The sequence below is a fragment of the Drosophila mauritiana genome, chromosome 3L (genome assembly GCF_004382145.1).
Source record: "Drosophila mauritiana strain mau12 chromosome 3L, ASM438214v1, whole genome shotgun sequence".
Taxonomy (NCBI): Eukaryota; Metazoa; Arthropoda; class Insecta; order Diptera; family Drosophilidae; genus Drosophila; species Drosophila mauritiana.
Genome location: NC_046669.1, coordinates 2,163,886 through 2,188,298, shown reverse-complemented (window position 1 = coordinate 2,188,298; position 24,413 = coordinate 2,163,886). Strand labels below are relative to the sequence as shown.

The window sequence follows — 24,413 nt, the reverse complement described above, 5'->3', positions numbered from 1 at the left end:
AGTGTAAATTAATGAATGTCCCCGGCCAGAAAGATGCCTCCCTTTTGGCGCTCATGTATCGACACCTCCAGCTCATCGCCCTCAGATTCATTTTCCTCGAGCTCTCCTTCAGCCTCCTCTTCATCCGAAGTGGAAGACTTTGGGGGCACGAAGCTCGGGGTGAATGACAGTGAAAGAGTGTCGATGACCCAGCTTTTTGAGTCCTTTATACTCATGCTCACTTGGTCGTGATCTTGGAATGTGAGATCCGGGTCTACGACCACCAGGTAGGTGGGCACCTTGCCCACTCCCTTCACCTCCGTGTGCCCTCGGTAGTTGCAGCGGATGTTAAACTGTCGCAGCACCTTTGCCGTGTGCCGGGTCACTTGGATGTTGTCCAGCAATCCAGTGGAGGACATCCGGGAGGCCATATTGACGGTATGACCCCAGATGTCATAGTGTGGTTTCGAGAGTCCCACAACGCCGGCCATCACGGATCCATGGGAGATGCCTGAGATATCATTGAATGGATTAGGATTACGGTGAAGTTAATGCAGCCCACCTATCTTCAAGCTCCCAGTTAAGAATGTGTCGTACTCCGAGAACAAGTAGTTGTACCGAATGTCGTGCATGATGCGAAGTAAATCCAGAGCGAACTCGGTCATCACCAAGACGGCGACATCCTGCACGTGGGCGTAGGGCTGGCTCACGTTATCGCCGCTCATTTCGTCGTCCTCGGTACTCCCAAAGTGGACAGTCAGAACTAGATAGGTGTAACTTCTACAATTGTACTCTAATCTAGTCATGGAAAATAGTCACCGCTGGATCTGCGTCTCATTTCCGAATCCGCTTCCGGTTGCTTGACAGGAATGTCGATGGAGAAGTCCGTGTAGTGGTCCGTTTCGAGGCCACAGGCCACCAAATAGGTCCAACCCATCACCTTGATCTTTTCGATTTTGTACCTGGTCTGGTAGTCAACCAAGAGGTCGTCGAAGCAGCAGATGATCTCGTGCAGGATCCGCAGGCCCGCCGTGTCGGCGTTAAAGTTCTCGATGGAGGCGAACATCACGGCCACCTTAGAGAAGTTCTCGTAGTAGAGCTGGTCGTGGGGTCGGCGCACTTTGTACACCTGCGCCACGTGGGTTGGCAGGATGTTAGCCATAATGATCTTGATGGAGCGCAGCTTTTCATCAGTTTGCTGGTGGGCTTCCTCGTAGCAAACGCGCATGCTGAAAAGGGAATGGGGAATTGGGATTCCCAAAGATCTCCGCATACTCACAAGTAGTTAAACTTCCGGAGGTAGTTGACGTGACGTTCCCGCAACACCAGAACAATGAAGAGAGCCACCAGATACCAGGTGTGGGCGTAGTCCGACTTCAGTCCTAGATCAGTGGTCTCCGATCTCTCAAAGGCGAACCCGTAGTATAAATGGACGGTGCCCAAATGAAGTCCGAGGATTAGCAGGCCGGCGAGTATCTTTATCGCCAGCGGACATCCCGGGACGACAAACAGAAGACTGATCACGATGACCACACAGTAAGTGACAGTCTAGAAGTACGAGATGTTTTCCAGTTTTTAAAATTTTCTATATTGAAACCAACCCATGGACCGAAGCATCCCGCATACGACTTCTCATTATGGAGGTGGGCTTCGATAATACTCAGTTCCAGTTTCGCTACATCACAGGAAAACTGCAAAGGAAATGCAGAACATTGTTCTGGGTCACATATTATAAATACTCACCACTGCTTGAGAGGACATAACGTAGAGCAGGAGCAGTACCAAAATGGTCAATGGAACCCTTACGAACAGAGAGTCCTCGATTCTTTCCGAAATCCTGAGAAACCAGCGACTCAGGAAACAAGAGGGCTGCGACATGGGCGTTAGTCTCTTCCACTGCAGCCGAAGCTTCTTGTATCCAGCCAGAATGCACAGGATCAGCAGTACGAGAAGAATTCCGAGCAAGACCAGAAGATCTGGGTATGTAGCTCTGTGGATCGAGAGATAAAGTGCGGTACTTGGCAGCCTAACTAGCAGAGTCTTACTCTTCGATTAAGTTAATACTCATTATAGCCATTCCAGCACAGAGAACTAAGAGCATGGTGTACTTCATCATGAGGTCAGGCAGGTTATGGAATTCCCACTCCCTCTTCCAGCTGCGGAACACACCCAGAACGAGGTGGATCTGGTTGCTGAACAGGTACTCCTCATTGAAGTCCTTTTTCTTCATCGAGCTGCTCCGTCTCCATTCTATGAAGCAGTGCCCTACCGCCATTTGATCCACCTCCTTCATTATCTCGCGCTGCGCCTTGATCTGGATCTCCTCGTAGTATCCTCCATAGCTCAGGCGGCATGAGTTTATGGAGGCGCTGCTCAATTCGTCGTCTAGTTCGCCGGGCTCCACTGCGTCAGGAAGTCGATTGCTGACCAGGAAGGTGCGGATCCCCGCTTGCTGCAGGATGGGATCATTCTTGGCTGCCTCGGTGCCCTCTCTGAATATATAGTGCTCGTCCAGCATGCTCAGGGTCCGTTGGGAGACGTGCACCAGTCCCGGCAGCCCGGACGTCTCCAGCCGATTGGTGATGTCCACGTCCTTGGACCAGATGTCAAACTGCCATTTCGTGTGCCCAATGATTCCTGCAAACACCTCACCCGAGTGCACACCAATTCGAAGGTTGATGTCCAGCTCGCGCCGGCTACTCACGCCCTGCGTGATATGGATCATCTCCAGCGCCTGGTCGACGCAGCAGGAGGCGTGTGCGGGAAAGTAGTTCGGGATGCCCGCCACGCAGTTATAGGAATCTCCCAGGAACTTGATCCGCATTGCTCTGTTGCGATTGGCAGCCAGGTCAAAGTTCACAAACAGGTCGTGCAGAATCTCCACCAGTTGCGGGGCCTCCAGAGTGGTGGTCAGATGCGTGTAGTTCACCATGTCTGCTACCAAAATGGAAACATCCGGGTAGGGTTCCAAGAACAGTTTCCTACAATTAAAACTAGAAATAAATGCATTTTAGGACATCGCGCATACGCACCGTAATCCCGCCTTAGGAGGAGTGAAGTTCCTATCCTGATCCTCGATTCGGCTGCAGATTTCCTCCTGCAATGTGCGAATCATTTTGCGTGGTAAAATCGACTCTAACAAGCCATTCTCCTTCTTCATTACCAGCTGGGGAAAAGATGAGTTCTTGTATACGAATCACTTGAAAATAAAAAGGCTGGATGGCGAACCTGATAGACAATATTTTGGTATACCAACTGGTAGCGGCTAAGTATTGCTCGCCTAAGTCCGTAGTCTCTGATTATAGTGAAAAATGAAAAGATCAGGTTGAGGGTAAGGAGGTATATGGCATAGGAGGAGATTAGGTAAAAGGAAATTTGATCATTGAGATACTGCATATAGAAAGCGTAGCCGATATAAACTATGGATACAACCATTCCCAGGACGTATACTGAGCTTCCGTGGTAGAATGCGATGGGTAGAGTCATGTACACACTGACCAGGACTACGTGGTCGTAGCAAGGCACAGTGGGATACGCTGCACCACTATAGATGGTACCCAGGAGGTCAGAAAAGAGGTCTGCAAGCGTAGACGTAGTTAGAAGTGGTAGGACTAGGATGTACCAACCAGCTTACCCATAGAGGTTAGAAAAAGTGCCATCAGCCATGAGATGAGCGTATTAGTAATCATCCCAACGTTCTTCTGCATGCTCAAAAGCATAATGAAGGGACTGAAAAGCATAATCGCAAAGTAGGGTACCATGGTCGCCAGTATAACATCCTATGGGAATCGGTGTAGTCTTACGCAGGATACTATATCAGATGGGGCTACCTTGACTAGGACTAGCAGCAGAATCACGTGAGCTACCATCAATAGTTCCACATGCCAAATAATCTGAACCACATTCGACATCAGGGCCAGCTCCCGAAGGCGAGAGCAGGCCAATTCCAGGCGGAGATTCTGACACTTGTTCTGAAATTGGTAACAATTTAAGTGGGTAAGCCGGAGATCCTGGTCTACCTTCAAGTGCCGCCATTCCAAGTCCTTTACGGTGCTCAGCGAGCGGTAGGCAACCACGTCTTCCTGGTAATACGGGTTATCGTTATCCATTTCGACTAAAAAAATGTTTGGGGAGAACTATTTGAGTTTACTATATTTATACTATGACTTATTTCTCAAGCAAAAAAAAACGATAAGTACACCACAATATTTCTATCTTTCAGTTCTTTTTTCATCCAACCAGTGCACGGAGACTTTGCTGCCCTTGTGCGAATCGTTATCTGGGCTATGCTGTTGGAAGTGTAGATTCTCGTCCAGGTCGACAAGGTAGGTGGGCACTTGGCCCACTCCTTTCACAAAGGTCATCCCTCGATAGGTGCAGCGAATGTTAAAGTCGCGCAGAACGTTCGCAGTGCTTTCGGTCACGTGAATGCCATCCATCACTCCCGTGGATGTCATCCGGGAGGCCATGTTGACAGTGTGTCCCCAGATGTCGTAGTGCGGCTTGGAGAGTCCCACAACGCCGGCCATCGCAGGTCCATGTGCGATACCTGAGATCGGGAGGCACGTTAGAGTCGCAGACGAAATATTGATTGAACTCACCAATCTTCAAGCTGCCAGTTAATTTGGAATCCTTTTCAAAGAAAATTCCCTTGGAACGGATATCTCGCATGATGCGGAGTAAGTTCAAAGCGAATTCAGTCATGACCAGGACTGTATTATCGTCCTCGTTCGTAGTTGCCTGTGTGGGGTGCAGATCCTTGATCATTATCTCATCATCATCCTTTGGGGCGAAGCGAACAGATCCTAGGAATGCAATTATGAGACCTTAATGGTGAATGAAATAATATTGCAAATAGACAAACCGGATTTCTGAAGTTTATCGGACTCCCGTTTGGTGGAGACGGGAACGCTGACCGAGAAGTCCGTGTAGTGATCCACGTCCAGGCCGCAGGCCGCTAAGTATGTCCAGCCCATCACCTTGATCTTCTCGATTTTGTACCAGGCTTGGTAGTTAACCAAGAGTTCGTCGAAGTAGCAGATCATCTCGTGGAGAGCCCGCAGTCCCAACTTATCCGCCTCGTAGTTCTCGATGGTGGCGAACATCACGGCGACCTGGGAGAAGTTCTCGTAGTACAGTTGATCGCTGCGCCGACGCACCTTGAACACCTCCGCCACATGGGTGGGCAGAATGTTGGCCATGATGATCTTGATGGTTCGGGTTTTGACCTTGGTCAGCTCGTGCTTCTTCTCGAAACACATGCTCATGCTGAGTAAAGTAGGTAAGTATATGAACTAACGAACTAAACAACTAACTAACTAACAAGTAGCTCGCCTTCAGGATGTAGTTGAGGTAGCCTTCGCGAACCACTACCAGGATGAAGAAGGCAAGCAGGTACCAGGAGTGGGCAAGGCTCGATGACACGCCTATATCGGTGGTTTGGGACCGCTCAAAGGCGAATCCGTAGTAGGCATGGACCGTGATCACGTGGCAGCCGAGGATGGCCAGACCCACTCCCAGCTTTATGATCAGCGGAATGCCAATGATGACCAACATGAGGCTGAGCACGATGATTACTGCATAAGTCACTCCCTAGTGGGATAATGTGAACTGGGTTTGAAAAAGCTGTTCGCTCCTAATTCGAGATACCAACCCAAGGCATGAAGCATAACATCTGGGGCCTCAAGTTATGCAGCTCGGAATTTATAATTTCCAGCTCGAGCCTGGCAATATCGCAGGAGAACTATGGTAGCAAATCAGTCACTTATGGAACTCAGAGGTACGAAAGCGACTCACCACTGTTTCCGAGGACATTACATAAAGCAGGAACAGCACCATAATGGCCAGTGGTATTCGAACGAACACCGACTTCTCGATCAGATCGGAGGCCTTGATGATCCAACGACTCAGGAAGAAGGTGGGCTGCGTTATGGGCGAGAGTCGGCGACCTCGTAGCCAAAGTTTTTTATAGGACGCCAGCAGGAGTGGCAAGAGGATTATCAGAAACAGGCTTAATAACATGGTATAGTCCATCGCTTCACTCCTGAAAACAAATAAAGCAGCAAGAACGGAGCAGATGGGCAGTTAAAGTAACACTTAAAACTCACTTAACGAGTAGGTCCATAGCTATGATAGTGGCTCCAGCGAAGACCATCATCCCCAGGCTGTACTTCATTAAAAGGTCCCGCATTTTGCTAAAGGACCACTCCATCTTCCAGCTGCGGAAAGTGGTGAAGAGGTAGTACGATTCGAGATTGAATCGATACTCCTCGTTGATGTCCTCCTTAGCTATTCGGTGCATAGGCCGTCTGATCTTGCACGCCTGGACTCGGTTCACCGGCATGTGTTCCACCTCGAGGATCATGTCGCGCTGCGCCTTCACCTGGATGTCCTCGTAGTCCTCACTGAAACTGAAGCTGAAACGATAGTCGTTCAGCGAGAAATTGTCGTCCTCCATGTCATCGGCGTCCTCGAAATTCGGAAGACGACTTCTTATCAGGTAGGTACTTAGATTAGATCGCTGCAGGAGAGGATCTAGCTTGGCCGTATCAGTACCCTTCTCAAACACGTAGTGATTGTCCAGCAGGCCCAGTGTGCGGCTAGAGATGTGCACCATTCCAGGAAGCCCGCTTGACTCCAGCCGATTGGTGATGTCGACGTCCTTCGACCAAATGTCGAACTGCCACTTGGTCAGCCCAATGATCCCAGCGAGTATCTCCCCCGAGTGCACGCCGATCCGAAGGTCGATCTTCTTGTTTCGTCGCTTGCTGACTTCTCGGCTTATCTCAATCATGTCCAGAGCCTGGTTCACGCAGGCGTTGGCGTGGGTAGGAAAGTAGCTGGGAATCCCCGTGACGCAGGTGTACGAATCGCCCAGGAACTTAATACGGGTGGCCCTGTTGTGGTTGGCAGCCAAGTCGAAGCTAACGAACAACTCGTGCAAGATGGCCACAAGTTCCGAAACTTCCATGGTGGTGGTCAGACTCGTAAAGTCAACCATATCCGCTTCTAGAATAGATACTTCCGGATGGGGCTCCATAAAGAGATGTCTGTGGGCAATCAACTGCTTTAACTGCTTTCATTCAGCTATCTTTTAATGTGTATAACTCACCGTGTTTTCGTGAAGGGAATTAAATTAGACGGATCCTCTTCGATGTGACTGGCGATGGCGTCTTGCAAGGATCTCGCCAGCGTTACCGGTATAATTGAGTCCAGTAGAGCCTTTTCCTCTTTCATAGCCAACTAAATAAGTAATATAAGGTAACTAGTACGTATAAACTTATCTCTACTCACTTGAAACACCAAGTTCTGGTACACCACCTGGTAACGACTCAGAATTCCGTTCCTCATGTTGTACTCCTGGAATCTGGAAAGGAACATGCACAGCACGTTTAGGAAGAACAGGTACGCCCCATAGGCCGTCAGCTCCCACACTTTATCCAGCGTGCTGATCTTGTCTATCAACACCATGTAGCCAAAGTAAAACAAAGAAACGGCCAGGCCCAAAAAGTAAGCCCTGCCGTTTTCCACAAAGGCTATTGGAAACATCAGATAGACCAGGACAATCACAACGTGATCGTAACCTGGCACCAGGGTAAAGGGCCTGTGGTAACAGATGGGCAGTATCAAGTCTGAAATGGATGAGATCTCAGTGTGAACCTTGGATACGAGTGGCGCAAAAATTACAAACCCATCGCAGTCAGAAGCAGGGCCATTAAACAGCTGACCAAAATGGCAATGGCTTCGTACTGCTCGACGTTGGGCTCCCTGCTGGGCATCAGAATAGATGGAGTGAGTAACATGACCGCTAAATAGGGAAGCACATTGAGAAAATCAATGTCCTGCAGCGGAGGAAACCCAGTTATTGAAAGCCATGCTTTTGGTGTATTTTTCCCACCTTAACCACGCTGAACAGCAGAATCACATGGATGAGCATCAAAATTTCGATGACGATAATAAGTTGGGTCACAACGGCCACCGAAACCAGGTGACAGTGCCGATGGTAAACGCCTTCCAGACGCAACTCGCGGCACTTGTACTGCAATTGAATGGTACTTGGACACATGGAAAGCTATTCTCGCGACTTTGCATACCCGCAGGAGTTTCCACTCGTAGCCCGGCATGTTGCCCAGCGAGCGGTAGTCCACTACATTTTCGCTGTAGGCCGGATCCATTTCGCCAGTGTATAAGTCAAAATTGTAAACAGATTGTGTTCTTTAATAAAGTTATGACATAAAATAAACAGAGTTGTTAATTTTTTGTTACTTTTACTTTTTTGGCCGTTATAACGGTACACATTTGAAATTCAAATAAAGCGCGGGGCAAACGTATTTAAATATCAGCCAAATCTGTTGCATACTTTTGGGCTTGGTGAGAAAAATTCAAAAAATACGGTCACACTGCGCACTTTAGGCCGCGGCTAGTTGCAGCCCAAAAGTATGCAATTAAATATTAAGCATCATGAGCATTTTGACCAGCCACCTGCTGCAGATTTCTGTTCGCCTGGTACGCGGAAACGGAATTTCTTCGATTTTGCCCGACCAAATTGGCCGCAACTGAGACGCTTCGTGGGACATTCGTGGCTTTTAACACCAAGCAAACATAATCTATAGCAAGCTTCTGTTAGGAATCAATGGGTCACCTTCTGCGATTTCTGTTTGCCTGGTACTTAAATCGAAAAATCTCCCAATTTGCCCGACCAAATTGCCCACAAGTGAGCACTTTTCCAGATTTGCTGCAACAAGCGATCATAATCTGTAGAACAAGGATGCTGGGAACATCAATGGTCACCTCCTCGAGTTGCTGTTCACCTGGTATTGTAAACGGCAGTCCCCCAGTTGTGTGCGATTTGATTGACTTTTGGCACAAAGCCACCGTATCTATTTTTGTATTCATAATCAATAAATTGGAAATTCAGAATGCAAGTTTAGTTCGAATTACAGTTTTTATTTTTATTTGCAACTACCCTAAGCCTATTATATATATTTATATACATGCATGCCCTAAATCTAATCTCTGGTAAATTTCAGCTAGTCTTCTTTGGTTGCCGCGGGCGGGCGATGTGGCAGGAACTGGTAATCCCTGTCGGTGCCGATGATGTAGGTGGGTATGTTGCCACGCCCCTTGACGAAGGTCATGCCACGGTAGTTGCACTGAATGTTGAACTCGCGCAGCTTGAGCGCCGTGTTCTCGGTGACCTGGATCTGGCCGGGCACGCCGGTGGAGTCCATGCGCGAGGCCATGTTCACGGGATTGCCCCAGATGTCGTAGTGGGGCTTCGAGATGCCCACCACCCCGGCCATGGCCCTGCCGTGCGAGATGCCGATCCTCAGCATGCCGTAGTCGGTGCTGCCCTCGTACTCCGTCTGCATGTTCTCCGTGTTGAAGCGGCGCATGGTGCGCATCAGGTCCAGGGCGAACTCGGCCATCACGCGCACCACCTCGTTGCTGCTGCTCCCGTTGTGGGTGCTGCTGATGCGCGGCCCGCTGGTGATCACGTTGCCCTCGTACTGACCCCGCTCCAAGTCGAGATCCAGGGCAATGTTGCTGCCGTTTCCGTACGGCACCCGCTGCACTCCGTCCGCATTGGAGCTGCGTCCTCCGTCGTAGCGACTCCTGCGCCCGTTGGGCATGAGCGAAACGTTGCGGAACTTCATCTGCGGGGCGTTCACCTGCTCCGAACGAGAGACGTCCAGCCCGCAGGCCGCCATGTACGTCCAGTTGGCCACCTTGATCTTCTCCACGCGCAGACTCTGCGAGTACTTGTTCAACTGGAAGTGGACAAGCGGATACTTCAATTAGATTTATTTAAAATTCTTCCTTTCTATTTAGTTATGAATATGGTGAAGGCTTCCCTTCAATAGCCAAGAGTGTAGTTTATCTCCAAAGAATGTCACTGCTATCTAATTGAAGACGCACTTCGTTCCATTACGATTCGATAAGATTGCTATGCTGCGTTACGAAGTGCCTAAATTTAGGTACTATTTCTAGGGGGGATTCACGGAAAATGATGCCAGACTACTCACCACATCGTCAAAGTCGCAGATAATCTCATTGAGCACCCGCAGTCCGATCTTGTCGGTGTCGAAGTTTTTGATCGAGGCGAACATCACGGCCACATTGTCGTACTCCTCGTAGTAGAGCTCGTTCTGCAGTTGGTTCGACAGATAGAAGTCGGCTGGATGGACGGATTAGTTTGGAGTTAGTGTGGGTGGACACCAGCTGGCCATTTGGCGAACTTACCAACATGTGTGGGCAGAATATTGGTGAGGAGCACTTTGATGGTGTCATTGGTGATGAGGGCGTCCTCCTGCTTCTTAATTAGCTGCCGTTTCCAGCTGCCAAATAATTTGTGTGTGAGTAGCAATCCTCGTAAGAGGTAAGTTCACTGTACTTACTTGTAATCCACTTTGGCAATGAACTCCGTCTGCCGCTCCATCAGGTGGAAAATGCCGAACGTTATGATCATCAGCAGGATGTGCGAGTACTTGGCGTTGAAGTTGACATTGGTGGATGGGCTGTTGGCGTAGATGAAGTTGAACTCGGACACCACCAACACCGCGTAGCCGATCATTATCAAAGCGGAGAAGCAGGACTTGATGATGAAGGGTATCCTCGTGAAGAGAAAGGACATGCCAATTACCAGCGTCATGCAGTTGGTGAGTATCTGCAGAGAAGGTAGTTTGTGTAATTAAACTTTTCATCACAGAATCTGGGGCTCTCCCACCCAAGGATGAAAGCACTGCACCCGCTCGTCGTAGCTCGGCTCCAGATCCGCGTAGTCCTCGTCGCTGCTGCATCCCACCACTTGCATGATGGCCACCGCGCAGTAGGAGAAGATGATCAGGAAGTACATCACCACCCGGATGACCACGTTGCGCTGCATCTCATCCGACATGCGGAAGAAGAAGCCACTGAGCCGGCCGTTCGGCGAGGACACATCCGCATCGGACATGTACATGATCCAGAGCTTCTTGTACCAGGACACGATCAGCAGCATGGTGAGCAGGATAATCGTGGTGCCATCTATGTACCAGTAGTGATAGCGAGCACTGAAGTGGACATCGAAGGTAAATAACTAGTTGACTAAGGACAGCCATCACTTACTCCTTGCTCAGCAGCTGGATGGTCAGCAGACCCATGTAGATGACCCAAGCCAAAGCAATGCTGTACTTGAGCATCACATCCGGCTCCTTCATGTACTGGAACTCCCAGTTGCGGATGCGGAAGAACAGACAGCAAGAGCTGATGTTGCGTCGAAAGGTCTCCTCTTCGATTTCGTCCTGGGTGAGCCGAGTGCTCCGCCGGAAGACTTTGGTGAGCCTGGAAGAAGGACGCCCTTTAGCATTGCATTACATTTCAGGGCTTGCTCACTGGGACTACTCACTGTATCCTGCCGATGGGCATCTTGTCCAGCTCGCGACACATCTCCAGCTTGGCCTGGTTGCGCACCTGGTTGTACTGGTGGAGCGTGGAGTTGTGCATAAAGTTGGCTTTGCTGGCCTCGCTCAGCTTCTTCACCTGCCGCTCCCTCATCCTGCGACGCGGGTCATGCATGGGGGCCTACAACTTTCGGTTCGAGATAATGGTGCTGGCGAGGAACGCAGGGCCGTTCGGGGAATACTCACGCGCAGTGACTTGATAAGGAAGGTGCGAATGCCGTGCTTCTGCAGCACCGGATCCTCTCGAGCCTTCTCGGTGCCGTCCTCGAAGAAGTACTCGCCATCCAGCAGGGACAGGGTCTTCTGGCTCACATGAACTCGTCCTGTGGCTCCAGTGGCCTCCAGTCGATTGGCGATATCCACGTCCTTCGACCATATGTCAAACTGCCACTTGGCGGCTCCAATTACGCCGGAGAGGACGTCTCCCGAGTGGACGCCGATTCGCATGTCGATATTCAGATGGCGCTTCTCCCTAAGGGGAAAGTAAAATAAAGATAGCATGGATATACTTTTGCTTTGCACAAAAACACATAATAAATAACTATTAGCAAGCAAAGAAACGACTTTTATTGCTCAATTTAATAGGGCTGCTTTTGGGTACTAGGTTTCCATTTGAATTTGTATGCCTTATCAGGTTTGGTAAAGTGTTAAAGTACGTGGGTCAATTATGACATCACGTTCATTGCAGCACGCAATTCCAGTTGAAATGGTTAAATTTGGAAAAAAGGAAGAAGGAATACCATTTCGCTGGTTGAGTGTAAAACAAATATATGCCGAATACTTAACAGCTCACATTCCTTTAATTCCATTATGATAGATTCGATTGAACAGTTCCCTCCTAATCGATATCAGTAATCACAGCTTTTATCCGGCCGCATGAAATGCGCGCTATCAGTGCTGACTAATCACAACACGGCTAATGACATACATATTTTAACAACGCTTAGCATGAAGCTGTGCCCACCTGACATCTCGGATGTCCTTGATCATCCGCAGTCCCAGATCCACGCAGCACTTGGCGTGATCCGGATTGGGATTGGCCAGCCCAGCCACGCAGTAGTAGCAGTCGCCCAGAAATTTGATCCTCAGCACGTTGTACTCCTCGCTGGCGATGTCGAAACGCACGAAGAGATCGTGCAGAGCCTCCACTAGCTTCTTCACATCCAGGGTGGTGGTCAAGTGGGTGTAGTTGACCACATCCGCGTAGAGGACGGTGACATCATCGTGGGGCTCAATGAAGAGGGTGCTGGAGAACGGCAAGATTATTATAATACATTTAAACTGGGAACCTCCAACTCACCCATGGTCCGGTTGTCGCCACCTCTTGAGGGTCTGGCTATCTGCACTCCTGCGCAGATCCACCTGCGACTGCTGCTGGTGCTGCTGCTTGGACCGCTCGATGCGGTTCTTCACATCCTCCTGCAGCCGATCGGCGATCTGGGCAGGCAGGATGCTCAGCAAGAGACTCCGCTCCTGATCCCTGGCATAGCGCAACAGGAGGTTCTCCTCCACATACTGCCGCCGATCGAGGAAGGTGGTGCGTAGCGCTATGTCCCTCATCAGGCGAAAGAAAATGCCCAGGAGGTTGACACAGCTCAGGTATATGGCCTCGTTCAGAATGCTGTGCATCTGGTTGTCATCCTTGGCGGTGATCACGAAGCTGTAGTTAATGATGTAGCAAAAGGTGACTGCCGATCCCAGGACAAAGGGCTGCAGCAGGTACGGCACCGGCATGAACATGTATATGGCGTACAGCGTGTACGCATCGTAGATCGGATTCAGGATGTCGTTGTGGCTGGTGGCGTGGTAGACATTCAGCCCGATGTCCATCAGGACCATCACACACACCGCCAGCCAGGAGGTGACGTAGACCACCCAGCCGTGCTTGCTCACCAGCTCGCTGCGGAAGTTCACGCCCAGCACCACCCAGATGACCAGGCCGGAGCACATGTAGGCCACCATGTCCACGTACACGTACTTGATCTCCGGCGTGGTCAGCAGCAGCAGCGTGTGGATCACGGTCACCGCCACGTGGATGAAGATGAACAGCGACAGATAGCCGACGCGCAGGCGACGCATGTAGAAGTCGTACGAGTCCTCCAGCTCCAGGTTGCGACATTTTCTCTGTGGGATTTGAGTGGTTCGAGGTATTAGTCAAAATTGTGACATATGGAAATAAGAACCGCCAGAAGGTATCAAGTACATTGGTAAACGTTGTGCCTGGCTTTCAATCCAACAGTAGACTAGTTTTTACGTTACACATTTTACTTTGGCTAAACCTAAAACGACACACCTACACATTTTAAGTGCCTTTCGTACAGACTAAGATTAAGTTTGTTGCTAACGTTGTGCCATTTATACTTGTCTAACATCATTAACCTAAATAGAGATTTCCTCATCGACTGGACGCTCGAGAAAATACTATATTTCAAGTAGAAATAATTTGCACAAGTTTTCAGTTCAGTAAATAAGGTTATTACTACATATGCAAAGGTGAATCACTACCTATTCACGATCTATAAAGCGCAGGAACTTTGCATTCGGTTGCAATTGGGTAAACTCAGATTTTATAAATAAAACTTTCCACCACTGCAGTGCTGGATGTTTTCGACGCATCCTTCAGACGGAGCACTCACCACAAGGTACGACCACTCCCAGTTCTTCTCGTTCTGCACGGTTTGGGCCTGGCTGCTGGTCCTGGCCAGGCTGATGGGGTTGGACCGATTGTACTCGATGGCCGAGTCGAAGTAGGAGTCCATGATGGCGCCAGTTCAGCTCGGTTCAGATTGGATTGGGTGGATGGGATCAGAGGATCAGTGTGGCGGGCTCATTTTCGGAGCTATCCAAAATCAGAGGCTGGCTGGCTATCTCACCTATTATCGGATTAAACAATTAGCGCCACAGGCAAACTGCTAGCGGCTATCAGAGTTTCAAAGTTCCCCAATAGGCATTGATTCAGTCAATTGAGGGGCTTCGCTTATCGGAGCCACCAGAAAGAGTGAAAGAGGGAGGTGTGCGGCGAAGCTCTCCGGATTTCGGATTTCGGGCTGCGAGCTGTGCGATACGTATGTTTATATGTGTGTATGTATGGTGGCGAAAACAGCAGCTAATTTAGCAATTTGTCTAATGTGCCGTTGATAGTGGTAATAGCTAATGGTCTGTAAATCACACTCACCCGCACTCGCACTCCAAATCGCAATCAAAATGGGAATGGGAATGGGAATGGGAATCGATCAGGCGGACTTCGTCTGCATTATCAGCTGCAGTGGGCGAGAGCGAGTGTGGAGGTAAGGATCAGGGCTATATGGCTGTGTAATTTATTTACGGGCTTTGCACGTACGGCCGGGCACTTGAGGCGACCGATTTCGCACTTCACTTTCGTTGGGTAATAAATACGATAATAATTAATAAAAAATTAACACCACTTAAGCGCGTAGCGCTCCAACAAGCCAATACACGGCGGACAGGTATCACAAATTACTCTTTTGCCGCGATAAGCGCTCGCCCCGATTCGATTCTGTCCGACTTAATTGCCCGCCGGAGCTGCTATCTACACACGCGACCGACTCCAACCAACTGCTGCGACAAACTGAGGGCTCCAACGAGCCCACCACACCTGTCCAATCGCTCGCACTTGGATTCTCGATGGCTGTGTGCTGAAAGTGGAGTGCTTATCAGTGTGAAAAGTGTTTGGCGGCGCTGGCGCTTGATTGATGACACAGCCGTAGGGTGCTTGCTTGTCAAGTGAAATTATTAAAAGTCTGCTCTGGATTATTGTAATTTATCAAAACTAGTTAAATAAACTATAATTCTACTTGCTCTAACGTTCAAATTCAAATTTAAATTTTTATGGCGCCTAGTAATGGCTCCCTCTAGCGGTTTACGTTGGAAGCTGGTATTTCCAGCCCTGGAATTTTAATTGTACGGCAACTCTGCTTTGAGGTAAAGCAATTACTTAAAAAAGTATTTCTTGGAAAATGTATTTAAAAACCAACTTTGTAACTTTTAAAAACAAGACAGCAAATAATCAAAGAAGACAATTTCGGTCGGAGTTCCAAGAAAACTGATTTCCCGCCTCAGTGAGTGTGACCAGTTGCCGTAATTTCAAGCGGCTTGCGATCTAGGCGTCTTTGGTATTTTGGTCGAATGGAGATACGCATTCCAAGCTGTTTATTTTTCAGAAACATGCAAATATTGCAATCGTTCGACTGATTTGATAAGAAATACGGAAAAGCGGCGGAAAAGCAGCAGCAGCCATGTCGGCCTTCACGGATTCGGCGCTCCTCAAGAAGCTGGCCGAGCTAAACAGCAGCCAGCAGAGCATCCAGACGCTCTCCCTGTGGCTAATTCACCACCGCAAACACAGCGCAGCGATTGTAAGGACCTGGCAGCGGGAGCTGGAGAACGGTGGGTATCCTGGCAGTTTCTGGCCATCCGGTGCAGCGCTCCCACTAATACACATGCCTCCCCAACAGTGCCGGAGCCCAAGAAGCTGACCTTCATGTACCTGGCCAACGACGTGATTCAGAACAGCAAGAAGAAGGGCCCGGAGTACGGCAAGGAGTACAGCCTTGTGCTGGGCAAGGTGTTCGCCCACATTGGCGAGAAATGCAGATCGGACAAGTTGCTTGGCAGCCTGGGAAGGATCCTGAACATCTGGCTGGAGCGGGGCGTCTACGATCCCAAGACCATTGCCGACTGGAGGTCGCGATTGCACAAGGAGGCCCCTGGCAGCTCCAGCAGCAATGGCAAGACCAATGGCGACAGTGAGAAGCCCGAGAAGGAGAAGGATCACGGCGGCAGCAGCAAGCCCGAGAAATCCGAGCGCCGCGAGAAGCGCAAGCACGAGGATCGCCACTCAAAGTCCAAGCGCTCGCGCCATCACGTCCAAGGCAGCAGCTCGAATTCAGCTCCTGCGGCGGAGGAAGTTGTTTCTGTGGAACCGGAGAACGGCCACACGCCACCCTACTTGCCTTTGGGCGAGCCCCCAGAGCCAGAGGAGCTCATCAGGGCTCTGACCAGCATAGAAAACTCGGCATCCAGTGATGCCGTGGTGCGCGAGCGTATCGCCAAGCTGCCTCAGGAAATATCCGAGATAAGCTGCATCAGCAAGCTGGAGGATAAGGACAAGGCCAAGGAACTGGCCATACAGGTGGGGCCCAAATCCCAGTGCACTTAGATTTGGTCAAAATAATCTTGATTGGATACTATTAATCAATTTTCTCTTAGGTGAACGAAGCTGTGGATCTGCTGAACGACTACAATGCTCGGTTGGCGGCGGAGATGGAGGAGCGCTCCAAGTTGGCCACCATGCTGCGAGATTTTCAAGCGGAGCAGAAGGAACTTCTCTCCCAGGCTGAGCAACGCCTCGATGTACGTTCTTCATGGTCTAGGCAATGCATGCTCCTTGGGGTTGTTAGAAAAAGATCGTTATCCAAAAACTATGGGGTGTTGCTCGTCATTTAACAAATTAAATAACGGCCTCTATTTAATGTTACCTAGTCTAGTCGTTTGTCGACTATCCACATTTTGTATTAATATTTTATTTGCATTAAAAAATCCGAAGCTAATCTAATGCAGTCCCCTTTAATTGCACGTGTTGAACATCGTCGGCTAATTCTTTGTGTCTTTGCAGGAACACAAAAAGAAGCTGGCCAAGATGTTGGGTCTGCAGAAGGAGATCCACGACCACCTCTCCAACCTGCCCGACCTGACCCGACTGCCGGATGTGACTGGCGGACTGGCGCCCCTGCCCTCCGCTGGCGATCTCTTCAACGCTCTGCATTGAAGGAAACCAAGGAGTCAATTTAAGTTTACATTTATATTTGCAATTGTACCCCTAATCGCACCGCGCCCACAAATCCCCTGACTGTAATCCAAGCACACACAAGCATGACGATTTCAATATAGCATCTAATTGCAGGCAACTTACATTTTTTTCTGTACATCTTCAGTGCATCACGTAGTTGGCTGCTCCCTGCCACTTTTCGGTGAAAGAGATGATGTCGGCAATTCCGCTGCCCGGTGACATCTTTAAGGCGACCGAAAACTTGCTCCACACGTCACGGTTTACCTGGTTGCTCGATCCTTGAAAGGTCACCGGTTGACGTCCTCTTACGGGGAATCCACTTAACATGCAGGGCAGATCATTGGGCCCCAAACTGGACTCGTACAAGCCACGATCATCGGTGGGCAGCTGTTGGTCCACTTGCTGATCCATGCTCACGGCGAGAACCCATTCCCGCACCTCCTCGTGGAGACTGGGATCGTTCTTCAGGTGGATATCCTCCGGCAAGGGCACGGAACTGGGAAAATCGGTGCTAGCCAGGTCGGAGTGGTCCACCAACTGACCGGAACCCTCCTCAATGGCCTCGCACACGTCCAGATAGTGGTTGAGCATAACGAAGGCCTCGGCTTCGCGACCTGCCTGGCGGAGATCCATCCCAGCTTCGTAGAAACCCTTGTCTACCGGCAGCAGATCCGTGTGGCGCAGCAGAGCCAATGATAAGCGCAGAGCCACCGGTTGAAGCGCCTGTACCTCCTTGCATGCGGCTCTGGTGGCGTAGTAGTGGGCTATTAACAAAAACTGCTCCATGCTGACTGCAAATTTCGACTGGGAGTGCTCCGGAGTTGCCTTAAGGGACTGCAGCAAGCGGGAGAGGAAGTCCCTCAACTGGCGCCATGTGGTGCCTCTCTCAGTTTGCTCCTCCCTCAGGGCCAAGCAGTCCAGGGCTATCCTGGTGTATATATTAAAGTGAGCTTCGATCGGTGGCGCTCCGTAGTTCAAGTAGAGCCCCAGGGCCGTGGTGCAGTTGCCTTCCCGAATAAGCTGGGCTGCATAGACGGCCACGTACTTCTGCAGCAGGGCGGGATTCAGCCCCTTGGCCTTCTCCAAGCAGCGCTGCCACTCACCCTGCTCCGCCAGAAGATCAAGGGCGGACACTATGTCTATGTCCGCCAGCTGCTCAATGTTGCCCTCGTGCTTGAGGCTGGCCTTCTGCTGCTGCTCCACATAGGCCAGCAGCTGCAGATCTGGATCGATCTCCTTGGCCAGCCGACGAGCCTTGCTCCATTGCTCCGTCTTGATAAACACGTCCACCGCCTGCTTGGGCATATCCGCCGCCAAGTAAAGCTGAGCTGCGGGTCCTATCTGCTTTATGGCCAGTAACCGCGGTCCCAGCGACTGTGCCAACTCCTGGGCATCCTGACCCTCCAAAAACTGATTGCAAATCTCAGCGGCTCGTAGCAGAGCTCTTTCCAATGTGGATGCATCCTCGGCGTTGGAGGAATCAATCTGCATAAGGCACTCGGCCGCCTTGCGAAACTGCTCCTTCTTGGCAAACTCTGCAGCCTTTTGCAGATAGGATCGTGAAATGGAGGCGGCATCCTCGCCAGCTTGTGCCTGCGCCTGTCCCCGTTGAAGTTGGGCTTGAAGGCGCCTGAGGTCGTTCAGTGCCGATGGATAGTGCTCCTCGGCGATGCGCAGGGCATCTTCGTAGAGGGACTCCTGCTTGTAGTGCTCTATAATCAAGTCCGGACGATGGGCCCTCAAAAGAAGAGCTTCGTAGTCCTTGTAGTTACTGGTTTCGAGGGCAGCCGAGGCTTGTCCTATCAGAACTTCTCCCACAGCATCAGGCAGATGATTTTCGGCCACATTTAGTGCCGCCTGCCAATCGCCTGCATGCTGGTACATCAAAATAGCCTCCCTGGGCTTATGGGCCTTTAGGAATTCCGCCTCCGCCGCCTCGAACTTCCCCTCATCCTCCAACGACATTGCGATCTTCAGGTGCACCTCATCCGTGGGCTTCCCGGCGAACTTGCATAGCTCCATGGCGAATTCGAATTGTCCGGAATCACAGGCGAATCCCACTGCTGTGTCCAGCAGACCCAGTTTGCTCAGCAATCTCACTGCACCCTCTGTGGGCATGGACTTGGCCCACATGTAGGCCACCTGCTGACTGGCTCCCTCGGTACCCTTCATCTTGGCCACCCTGTAGCCATCCTCCCAGCGACCCGAGGAGCAGTACATGTGCACGGCGGACTTCCAGTCCCCGGAGGCTACGAAATGCATCTCGGCGTTCTTCAGTTTACCACGGGATTCCAGTTGGCGAGCCAAATGCAAGTGGGTGCTATCCAGCAGATCCTTGTGATAACGCTCCACCAAGCGGATCATTGAATCGTACAATTCCCTCCGCTTGTACATAGCTATGGCCAGGTCGGGCTCGTTGACCGCTATCAGGACCTTCTCCGCATCCCTAAACTTGCCCTGCTCCTCCAGCGTTCCAGCCAGTTGAACGAAGAGGTCACGAACTTGCTCCGCCTTAAGGTATTTCTCGCCAATCACATAGGCCCGCTCCCATTTGCCATGACGATTGAGTAGCTCTATAGCATCCTTGTGCAGATTGGCCCGCACCAACATATCTTCCGCTCCATCTAGATCTCCTGCGAAGGCCAGATGCTTGGCTAGATCCACAGCATACCGCTGTATTAGCTCCGGTTCATCCAGGACCTTGGCTATCTGGACTGCCTTGCGCCATTGCTTCGCGCCCACTGCGGCTTCCAAGGCCTTTTGTGTGGCTCCCGCCTCGATGTAGTGGTTAATTGAGGCATCCAGTTGCTTGCGGCTCACCAACCAGTCGCCCCACTCCTCCTCCAGCGCCGTCACCTCCTGTGGGGCCACCACTCGTCCTATTTCTAATGCTCTGGCATATGCTCCGCCCTTCCTATAAAGAGCTAGTGCGGCTTCGGGCCGGGATAGCCGGTGGGCTATGTCTCCAGCCAGTTCATAGAGCTCGGACCGAACCAGTCCCTCAGTTACCTGCAGCATTACCTGCTCATCCTGCAGGATGTGCGGTGTCTTCAGAGCCAAACGAGCAGCCCTCGCCGGTTTGTTGGCCTTCATGTACAGGGACATCGCCTGCTGGAGATCACCTTGCTCCTCGAGCACCTGACCAGCCTTTTCCTGCTGCTCGCTACTCAGCAAGTAGTCCATGTGCTGTTGCTTCAGCTCGGAGATCCTGTTATATCCACGCCTCTCGGCCAAAGCCACTGCCTCATTCCACATGCCCAGCTGTTGGTACATCTTCAGAGCTGACTCTATGTCACCTTGCTCCAGATATATTCGCTCAGCAGTGCGCAAGTCCGAGCCGAGCAGAGCCATCTTGGCGCGGACTTCTGGGCAGAGGATCCCAGGAGAGCCAGAGGATTCCTCGAACTCATCCGCCTGCTGGATCATTCCAGCCAGGTAGTACGCTTTTGATACGTTACCCAAAGCAGCATAGCAGCGCTGGGCCACTCGAAGGTTTCCATCTTCCAAGGAGATTAAAGCCAGATTGTGCCACATGGCTTTTGCGGCCGGTTTTTCACCCAGGGACTCCAGGAAGTGCACGGCTCTTCCGAAATCACTGTCGTTTACGGCGGTGCCGAACTCCACCAGTCCTTCATCCAGCTGGTAGTTGTGTTCGCTGGGTCCGTCTTGGGAGCGAACCACTGTGCGACCCTGTGGTTCGAGAAGTATATATTGAAGGATCAGGAGTATCGACAGCATTACTTACATTTTCACGGAGAACCTCGATGGCTTCACCTCGCACGCTCTGCATTGTCACATGCTCCGGAAGATCAATGTTGTACCAGATGGCCAGGTTTGAGTTGCTCTGGGCCACCACAACATCGCTCTGGGGGACCCACTGGACAAACGATATGTTACTGAGCAAGGTCTGCTTTTTGCCAGTGTAATTATCAACTAGGATCAAGCGCAGTTTCTTATCGCGGAACAGGAGCTTATGGGCAGTCTCACTTAGTTCCAGCCAGTCGATCTTGGTCTCATGACTGATCTGTCCACTGGTCATCCTACTAACCAGATCCACCACACATATCGTCTTGGCATCCAAGAGGAAGGCCAGTTTCTTGTTTTCCTTTGCATTTCCTCGCTCATTCAGACGCACGGAGATCACGTGGGGATTTACGAATTCCGTGCGTACAGATCCCAGGATGGAGTTCTCACCGTACTCCACCAAGCTCAATTCGCCCACATTAAAGATCAGGCAAACGGTGGGGTTCTCAAAGTAGAAGCGTTCATGGTGACCAGAGGCAGTCCAGGGAACCTCACTGCTCAAATTTCTGGTCAAATCACAAAGGATAAGCGACTCCTCCGTTCGGGCCACCAGGTAATTATCCCGACCCATAATCCTAACGTCATCGATCTCCAGACCCAGCTGCGATTCAATAGTGAGCGCTTGCGAGGGCTCTGTCAAGGATCTCACCAAGAGCTGACTGGGCGCCACAAAGATCAGCTCGAACTTGTCCTGCCACACGGTGCGTCGAAGTACGGACTCAAAGAGGAGCACTGCTCCACTCACGGATCCCAGGGCGAGTCGGGCGCCATCTCTTCGCCAGACGAGGCTGCTCAGCGTGTACAGGCAAGCCACCTCCTTGGTTGCGCTCTCGCTCCAAGCTCCTTGCCGAGGACTCCACGCGAAGATGCGAATCCTGTCGAAGCTGCCAAAGGCCACCGCCTGTCCATTCGGACTACAGGCGGCCACCGTGAACTCCCGTTCGCCTTCAGTCCGGGAATGATCAAAGGTGCGTAGTTGACGACCCTGGAAGTGGTGGCTTAAGAAATCTCCAGACTTCTATATCGTTAAGTACATACCATACTGTCATAGAACACAATTCTCTGATCACAGCCACCGGCACAGAAGCCACCCTGTGGCCAGGCTAAGGCAAACGGTGGAACTGGATGTTGCACTACTCTGCCCAGCGGTTCGGTGGCCTCATCCGTCATGAAGTAGCGAATGATGGTGCCATCGTTGTGGCCGCTCAGGAAACCAGTTCCCTTGGTATTGGCCGCCAGGGAAATGCAGATGCTGTCACCGCCGTAGAGACTCTGCGATTTATTGTTCTTGCTGTGCAGGGCACGCACTTTGCCGTCCTCGAGTCCTGTGGTAAACACCTGATGAAATATGTTCATTGCATTTGGAAACGGTGATTTACCTGCTATTATGGATCCCGAGGTGAGCCAAATCAGAGCAGTCACTGCACTGGCCTGAGGGAACTTGTTGCATATAACCTTCTTGTCGTTCCAGGACTCCCCCAACTTGTACACATAGACGATGCTGTCGCTCTGGCCAACCGCCAGTTTGGTGGAGTCCGGACTGAAGGCCAGTCCCCGGATGACATAAGAGTTCTTCCCATTCGCGGGATTCGCTGGCTTGGTGCTGAACTTATCGCGTCTTTCGCCTGCATCGTCGTAGAGTAGAATATGGCGATCTGCGGTGGCTATAGCCAACTTCTGCTGATTGGGTGACCAGGCTAGTCCTGCTATTCGTTGGATTTGCTCCTGGAAAAGAAATCAGTTTTCATTTTTATATAGAAAGCTAGCAAGCTACTCTATGCGATTTCCAAAGATTTCTTGAATACAATGATGAAACAGGAGAAATTCAACTTGAAAACCCGATTTAATTTTCTAATGATATAATCCAAAAAATTGAATATTTTCAACTTTTTCAACTGATTACCTGGCCCTCCAGCAATGTTCGCAGATATTTTAACTGCATTTCATCAAGTTATTTCTTCAGCTTTCAAGTACTTCTCTTAAAATAATAAATCGAACACGAATTTGTTAATTTTCCGACGCAGTATTTGCCGTTGTTGTGGTCCGAGTCAGTTGTTGTGGCAACCGGGAGCTTGGCAACCTCCCCTGCCACCCACTTCCATTTCCACTTCCACCCCTTTGTGGTGTCGTGTGCTGTGGTGTTGTCTATTTTCTTGGCGCTTCCGCTTTGCGCTGCCATTCTAAATAAATGGCCTTTGTTTTGAGATGCAGCAGGTGCCGAGGCTGCCACAGGATGGGCCAGGATGTGCCTCTGCGGCGCTGTTGGGGGTGGGTGGGCTTCCCCACCCACTGGCACGAAGCTGTTGCTTGCTCTACAGACAGCGCAGTCCTCTGTGAGTTGTCCTAGTCCTTTCGACGAGCAGCGGAGAGTCCTCTGTCCACGGCGCACACTCTGCGGAGAGAGCGACTCGCAGGTGAGAGGCCAATTCATACAGGTGTGCTGTGTGGTGAGAGCGCATGACCTTGTGGGTGGGTTTGGGGGGAGGCTAGGTCCTGTCTGGTCTAAATCAGCCCTCTATCGGATTTCTTTCAAAACAAGTAAGATTACTATAAAGTATAACAGTCTTATGGAAAAGCAATCCAAATCTATAATTATTGTTGAATATGTTTCACTGTATAAATACTAGATCTATTACAGATATATTTTTATTATAATTATTTTTCTTACAATTTGATTCTGCTCAGGGCACCATTTCTAGCATTTCAGCTTATGTGTAACCATATCCTGGCTAGATTAACTGCTTGCTTGCTATAGCACCACTTGCTTGCACTGCTTTCGCACGATGCCTTTCGTTTGCAGTAAACTGCTTATATTTTTACGCCACACTGCTTTCACCCCCTTTTTGAAGGACTATTTTCGGAGTGCTATATGAACTTTCACCACCATTTCCCCAGCAGGACTCTCACCAAGCTAATACTCTCGCTGTTCTCACTGTTCGCTCACGCTCTCTTCGGCTTAGTTCGGCTTTCATCCTGTCGGCAACTCTCGTGAATCTCTCGCTTCTCGGCCAGCGTCGTTCGCCTTGGCCAAGTCAAAAGGACTTACGGCGGCAGCTGGATAAGGCGGCTGCTGATTATTTTATTCAATGGCGGAGGCCAAGTCAGCGCCAACGTGGCTAATGTATGGCCCAACGCATTGTGGCAGGTCAAAGCGGGCAATTCAGTCTGGTTTCTGCTGCTGGTTCTAGTCGGTCCTTTGGTCCTTTGGTCGTTCGGTTCTTTTGGGCCATCCTTTGGCCTTTTCCCGAGCTGCTCAGCCACTCTGCTTTGTGCCAGTGCCTGGTTGGCATGCCTTTAATGAGTTTCATTAATTAAAGCTACTTTGTTGGCACTGCTTGCTCCTTCCGCCCCGTGATCTATGTGTGTGTGGTGGTGTGGGC

The 24,413-nt window shown here is 50.6% G+C and overlaps 5 protein-coding genes across 10 annotated transcripts; 1 reads left to right on the top strand and 4 right to left on the bottom strand.

Annotated features, from left to right (window-relative positions):
- Nucleotide 1: 1 nt before the first annotated feature.
- Nucleotides 2-4,144, bottom strand: LOC117141758 (adenylyl cyclase X E). 2 transcript variants are annotated; one of them, XM_033305381.1, is made up of 12 exons: nucleotides 3,999-4,088; nucleotides 3,810-3,950; nucleotides 3,614-3,758; nucleotides 3,208-3,557; nucleotides 3,012-3,145; nucleotides 2,025-2,960; nucleotides 1,723-1,969; nucleotides 1,581-1,670; nucleotides 1,259-1,527; nucleotides 799-1,208; nucleotides 542-742; nucleotides 2-490 (listed from the first exon to the last, which is right to left on the bottom strand). In XM_033305381.1, exons 1-12 carry the CDS (start codon nucleotides 4,086-4,088, stop codon nucleotides 9-11), a joined length of 3,495 nt encoding a protein of 1,164 aa, XP_033161272.1. In that variant the 3' UTR covers nucleotides 2-8. The 2 variants fall into 2 exon arrangements, 1 of the variants encoding a protein (XP_033161272.1); XR_004459503.1 differs by lacking the exons at nucleotides 2-490; nucleotides 542-742; nucleotides 799-1,208 and having other exon boundaries at nucleotides 1,441-1,527; nucleotides 1,581-1,654; nucleotides 3,999-4,144.
- Nucleotides 4,126-8,191, bottom strand: LOC117141759 (adenylyl cyclase X E). Of its 4 annotated transcripts, none has more exons than XM_033305382.1 (12): nucleotides 8,073-8,191; nucleotides 7,877-8,017; nucleotides 7,670-7,820; nucleotides 7,273-7,610; nucleotides 7,091-7,221; nucleotides 6,087-7,028; nucleotides 5,776-6,022; nucleotides 5,633-5,722; nucleotides 5,303-5,571; nucleotides 4,844-5,247; nucleotides 4,581-4,784; nucleotides 4,126-4,528 (listed from the first exon to the last, which is right to left on the bottom strand). In XM_033305382.1, exons 1-12 carry the CDS (start codon nucleotides 8,151-8,153, stop codon nucleotides 4,191-4,193), a joined length of 3,336 nt encoding a protein of 1,111 aa, XP_033161273.1. In that variant the 5' UTR covers nucleotides 8,154-8,191; the 3' UTR covers nucleotides 4,126-4,190. The 4 variants fall into 4 exon arrangements, with proteins under 4 accessions (XP_033161273.1, XP_033161275.1, XP_033161277.1 ...); XM_033305384.1 differs by having other exon boundaries at nucleotides 5,779-6,022; XM_033305385.1 differs by lacking the exon at nucleotides 4,126-4,528 and having other exon boundaries at nucleotides 4,720-4,761.
- Nucleotides 8,192-8,926: 735 nt separating this feature from the next.
- LOC117140447 (adenylyl cyclase X E) lies at nucleotides 8,927-14,196 on the bottom strand. Of its 2 annotated transcripts, XM_033303372.1 has the most exons (11): nucleotides 14,057-14,196; nucleotides 12,721-13,544; nucleotides 12,385-12,666; nucleotides 11,607-11,892; nucleotides 11,366-11,541; nucleotides 11,086-11,301; nucleotides 10,706-11,030; nucleotides 10,377-10,645; nucleotides 10,222-10,316; nucleotides 10,005-10,156; nucleotides 8,927-9,749 (listed from the first exon to the last, which is right to left on the bottom strand). In XM_033303372.1, the coding sequence occupies exons 1-11, from the start codon at nucleotides 14,177-14,179 to the stop codon at nucleotides 9,009-9,011; spliced, it is 3,489 nt and encodes a 1,162-aa protein (XP_033159263.1). In that variant the 5' UTR covers nucleotides 14,180-14,196; the 3' UTR covers nucleotides 8,927-9,008. The 2 variants fall into 2 exon arrangements, with proteins under 2 accessions (XP_033159263.1, XP_033159264.1); XM_033303373.1 differs by lacking the exons at nucleotides 8,927-9,749; nucleotides 10,005-10,156; nucleotides 10,222-10,316; ... (1 more) ...; nucleotides 10,706-11,030; nucleotides 11,086-11,301 and having other exon boundaries at nucleotides 11,464-11,547.
- Nucleotides 14,197-15,053: 857 nt separating this feature from the next.
- LOC117140446 (intraflagellar transport protein 172 homolog) lies at nucleotides 15,054-23,018 on the bottom strand. The gene is made up of 6 exons (XM_033303370.1): nucleotides 22,937-23,018; nucleotides 22,413-22,758; nucleotides 22,072-22,358; nucleotides 20,975-22,018; nucleotides 17,353-20,919; nucleotides 15,054-15,076 (listed from the first exon to the last, which is right to left on the bottom strand). The coding sequence occupies exons 1-5, from the start codon at nucleotides 22,973-22,975 to the stop codon at nucleotides 17,371-17,373; spliced, it is 5,265 nt and encodes a 1,754-aa protein (XP_033159261.1). The 5' UTR covers nucleotides 22,976-23,018; the 3' UTR covers nucleotides 15,054-15,076; nucleotides 17,353-17,370.
- On the top strand, nucleotides 15,563-17,351 carry LOC117140448 (regulation of nuclear pre-mRNA domain-containing protein 1B). The gene is made up of 4 exons (XM_033303374.1): nucleotides 15,563-15,827; nucleotides 15,896-16,572; nucleotides 16,650-16,793; nucleotides 17,056-17,351. Exons 1-4 carry the CDS (start codon nucleotides 15,677-15,679, stop codon nucleotides 17,206-17,208), a joined length of 1,125 nt encoding a protein of 374 aa, XP_033159265.1. The 5' UTR covers nucleotides 15,563-15,676; the 3' UTR covers nucleotides 17,209-17,351.
- Nucleotides 23,019-24,413: the final 1,395 nt, after the last annotated feature.

Excerpts from the sequence above, each read along its gene's own strand:
- LOC117140446 (XM_033303370.1), bottom strand. The coding sequence starts at position 22,975 with ATGCAGTTAAAATATCTGCGAACATTGCTGGAGGGCCAG. Across the intron at positions 22,759-22,936 it reads GAACATTGCTGGAGGGCCAG|GAGCAAATCCAACGAATAGC; the intron begins GTAATCAGTTGA and ends TTTCTTTTCCAG. Across the intron at positions 22,359-22,412 it reads CTCGGGATCCATAATAGCAG|GACTCGAGGACGGCAAAGTG; the intron begins GTAAATCACCGT and ends TGTTTACCACAG.
- LOC117141759 (XM_033305382.1), bottom strand. The coding sequence starts at position 8,153 with ATGGATCCGGCCTACAGCGAAAATGTAGTGGACTACCGCTCGCTGGGC. Across the intron at positions 8,018-8,072 it reads ACGAGTGGAAACTCCTGCGG|TACAAGTGCCGCGAGTTGCG; the intron begins GTATGCAAAGTC and ends ATTCAATTGCAG. Across the intron at positions 7,821-7,876 it reads TGCTGTTCAGCGTGGTTAAG|GACATTGATTTTCTCAATGT; the intron begins GTGGGAAAAATA and ends CCTCCGCTGCAG.
- LOC117141758 (XM_033305381.1), bottom strand. The coding sequence starts at position 4,088 with ATGGATAACGATAACCCGTATTACCAGGAAGACGTGGTTGCCTACCGC. Across the intron at positions 3,951-3,998 it reads TGGAATGGCGGCACTTGAAG|AACAAGTGTCAGAATCTCCG; the intron begins GTAGACCAGGAT and ends TACCAATTTCAG. Across the intron at positions 2,961-3,011 it reads CCTCCTAAGGCGGGATTACG|GAAACTGTTCTTGGAACCCT; the intron begins GTGCGTATGCGC and ends TTTTAATTGTAG.
- LOC117140447 (XM_033303372.1), bottom strand. The coding sequence starts at position 14,179 with ATGGACTCCTACTTCGACTCGGCCATCGAGTACAATCGGTCCAACCCC. Across the intron at positions 12,667-12,720 it reads TGGCGACAACCGGACCATGG|CACCCTCTTCATTGAGCCCC; the intron begins GTGAGTTGGAGG and ends GCCGTTCTCCAG. Across the intron at positions 9,750-10,004 it reads TCTGCGACTTTGACGATGTG|TTGAACAAGTACTCGCAGAG; the intron begins GTGAGTAGTCTG and ends GTCCACTTCCAG.
- LOC117140448 (XM_033303374.1), top strand. The coding sequence starts at position 15,677 with ATGTCGGCCTTCACGGATTCGGCGCTCCTCAAGAAGCTGGCCGAGCTA. Across the intron at positions 15,828-15,895 it reads GCAGCGGGAGCTGGAGAACG|TGCCGGAGCCCAAGAAGCTG; the intron begins GTGGGTATCCTG and ends CCTCCCCAACAG. Across the intron at positions 16,573-16,649 it reads CCAAGGAACTGGCCATACAG|GTGAACGAAGCTGTGGATCT; the intron begins GTGGGGCCCAAA and ends ATTTTCTCTTAG.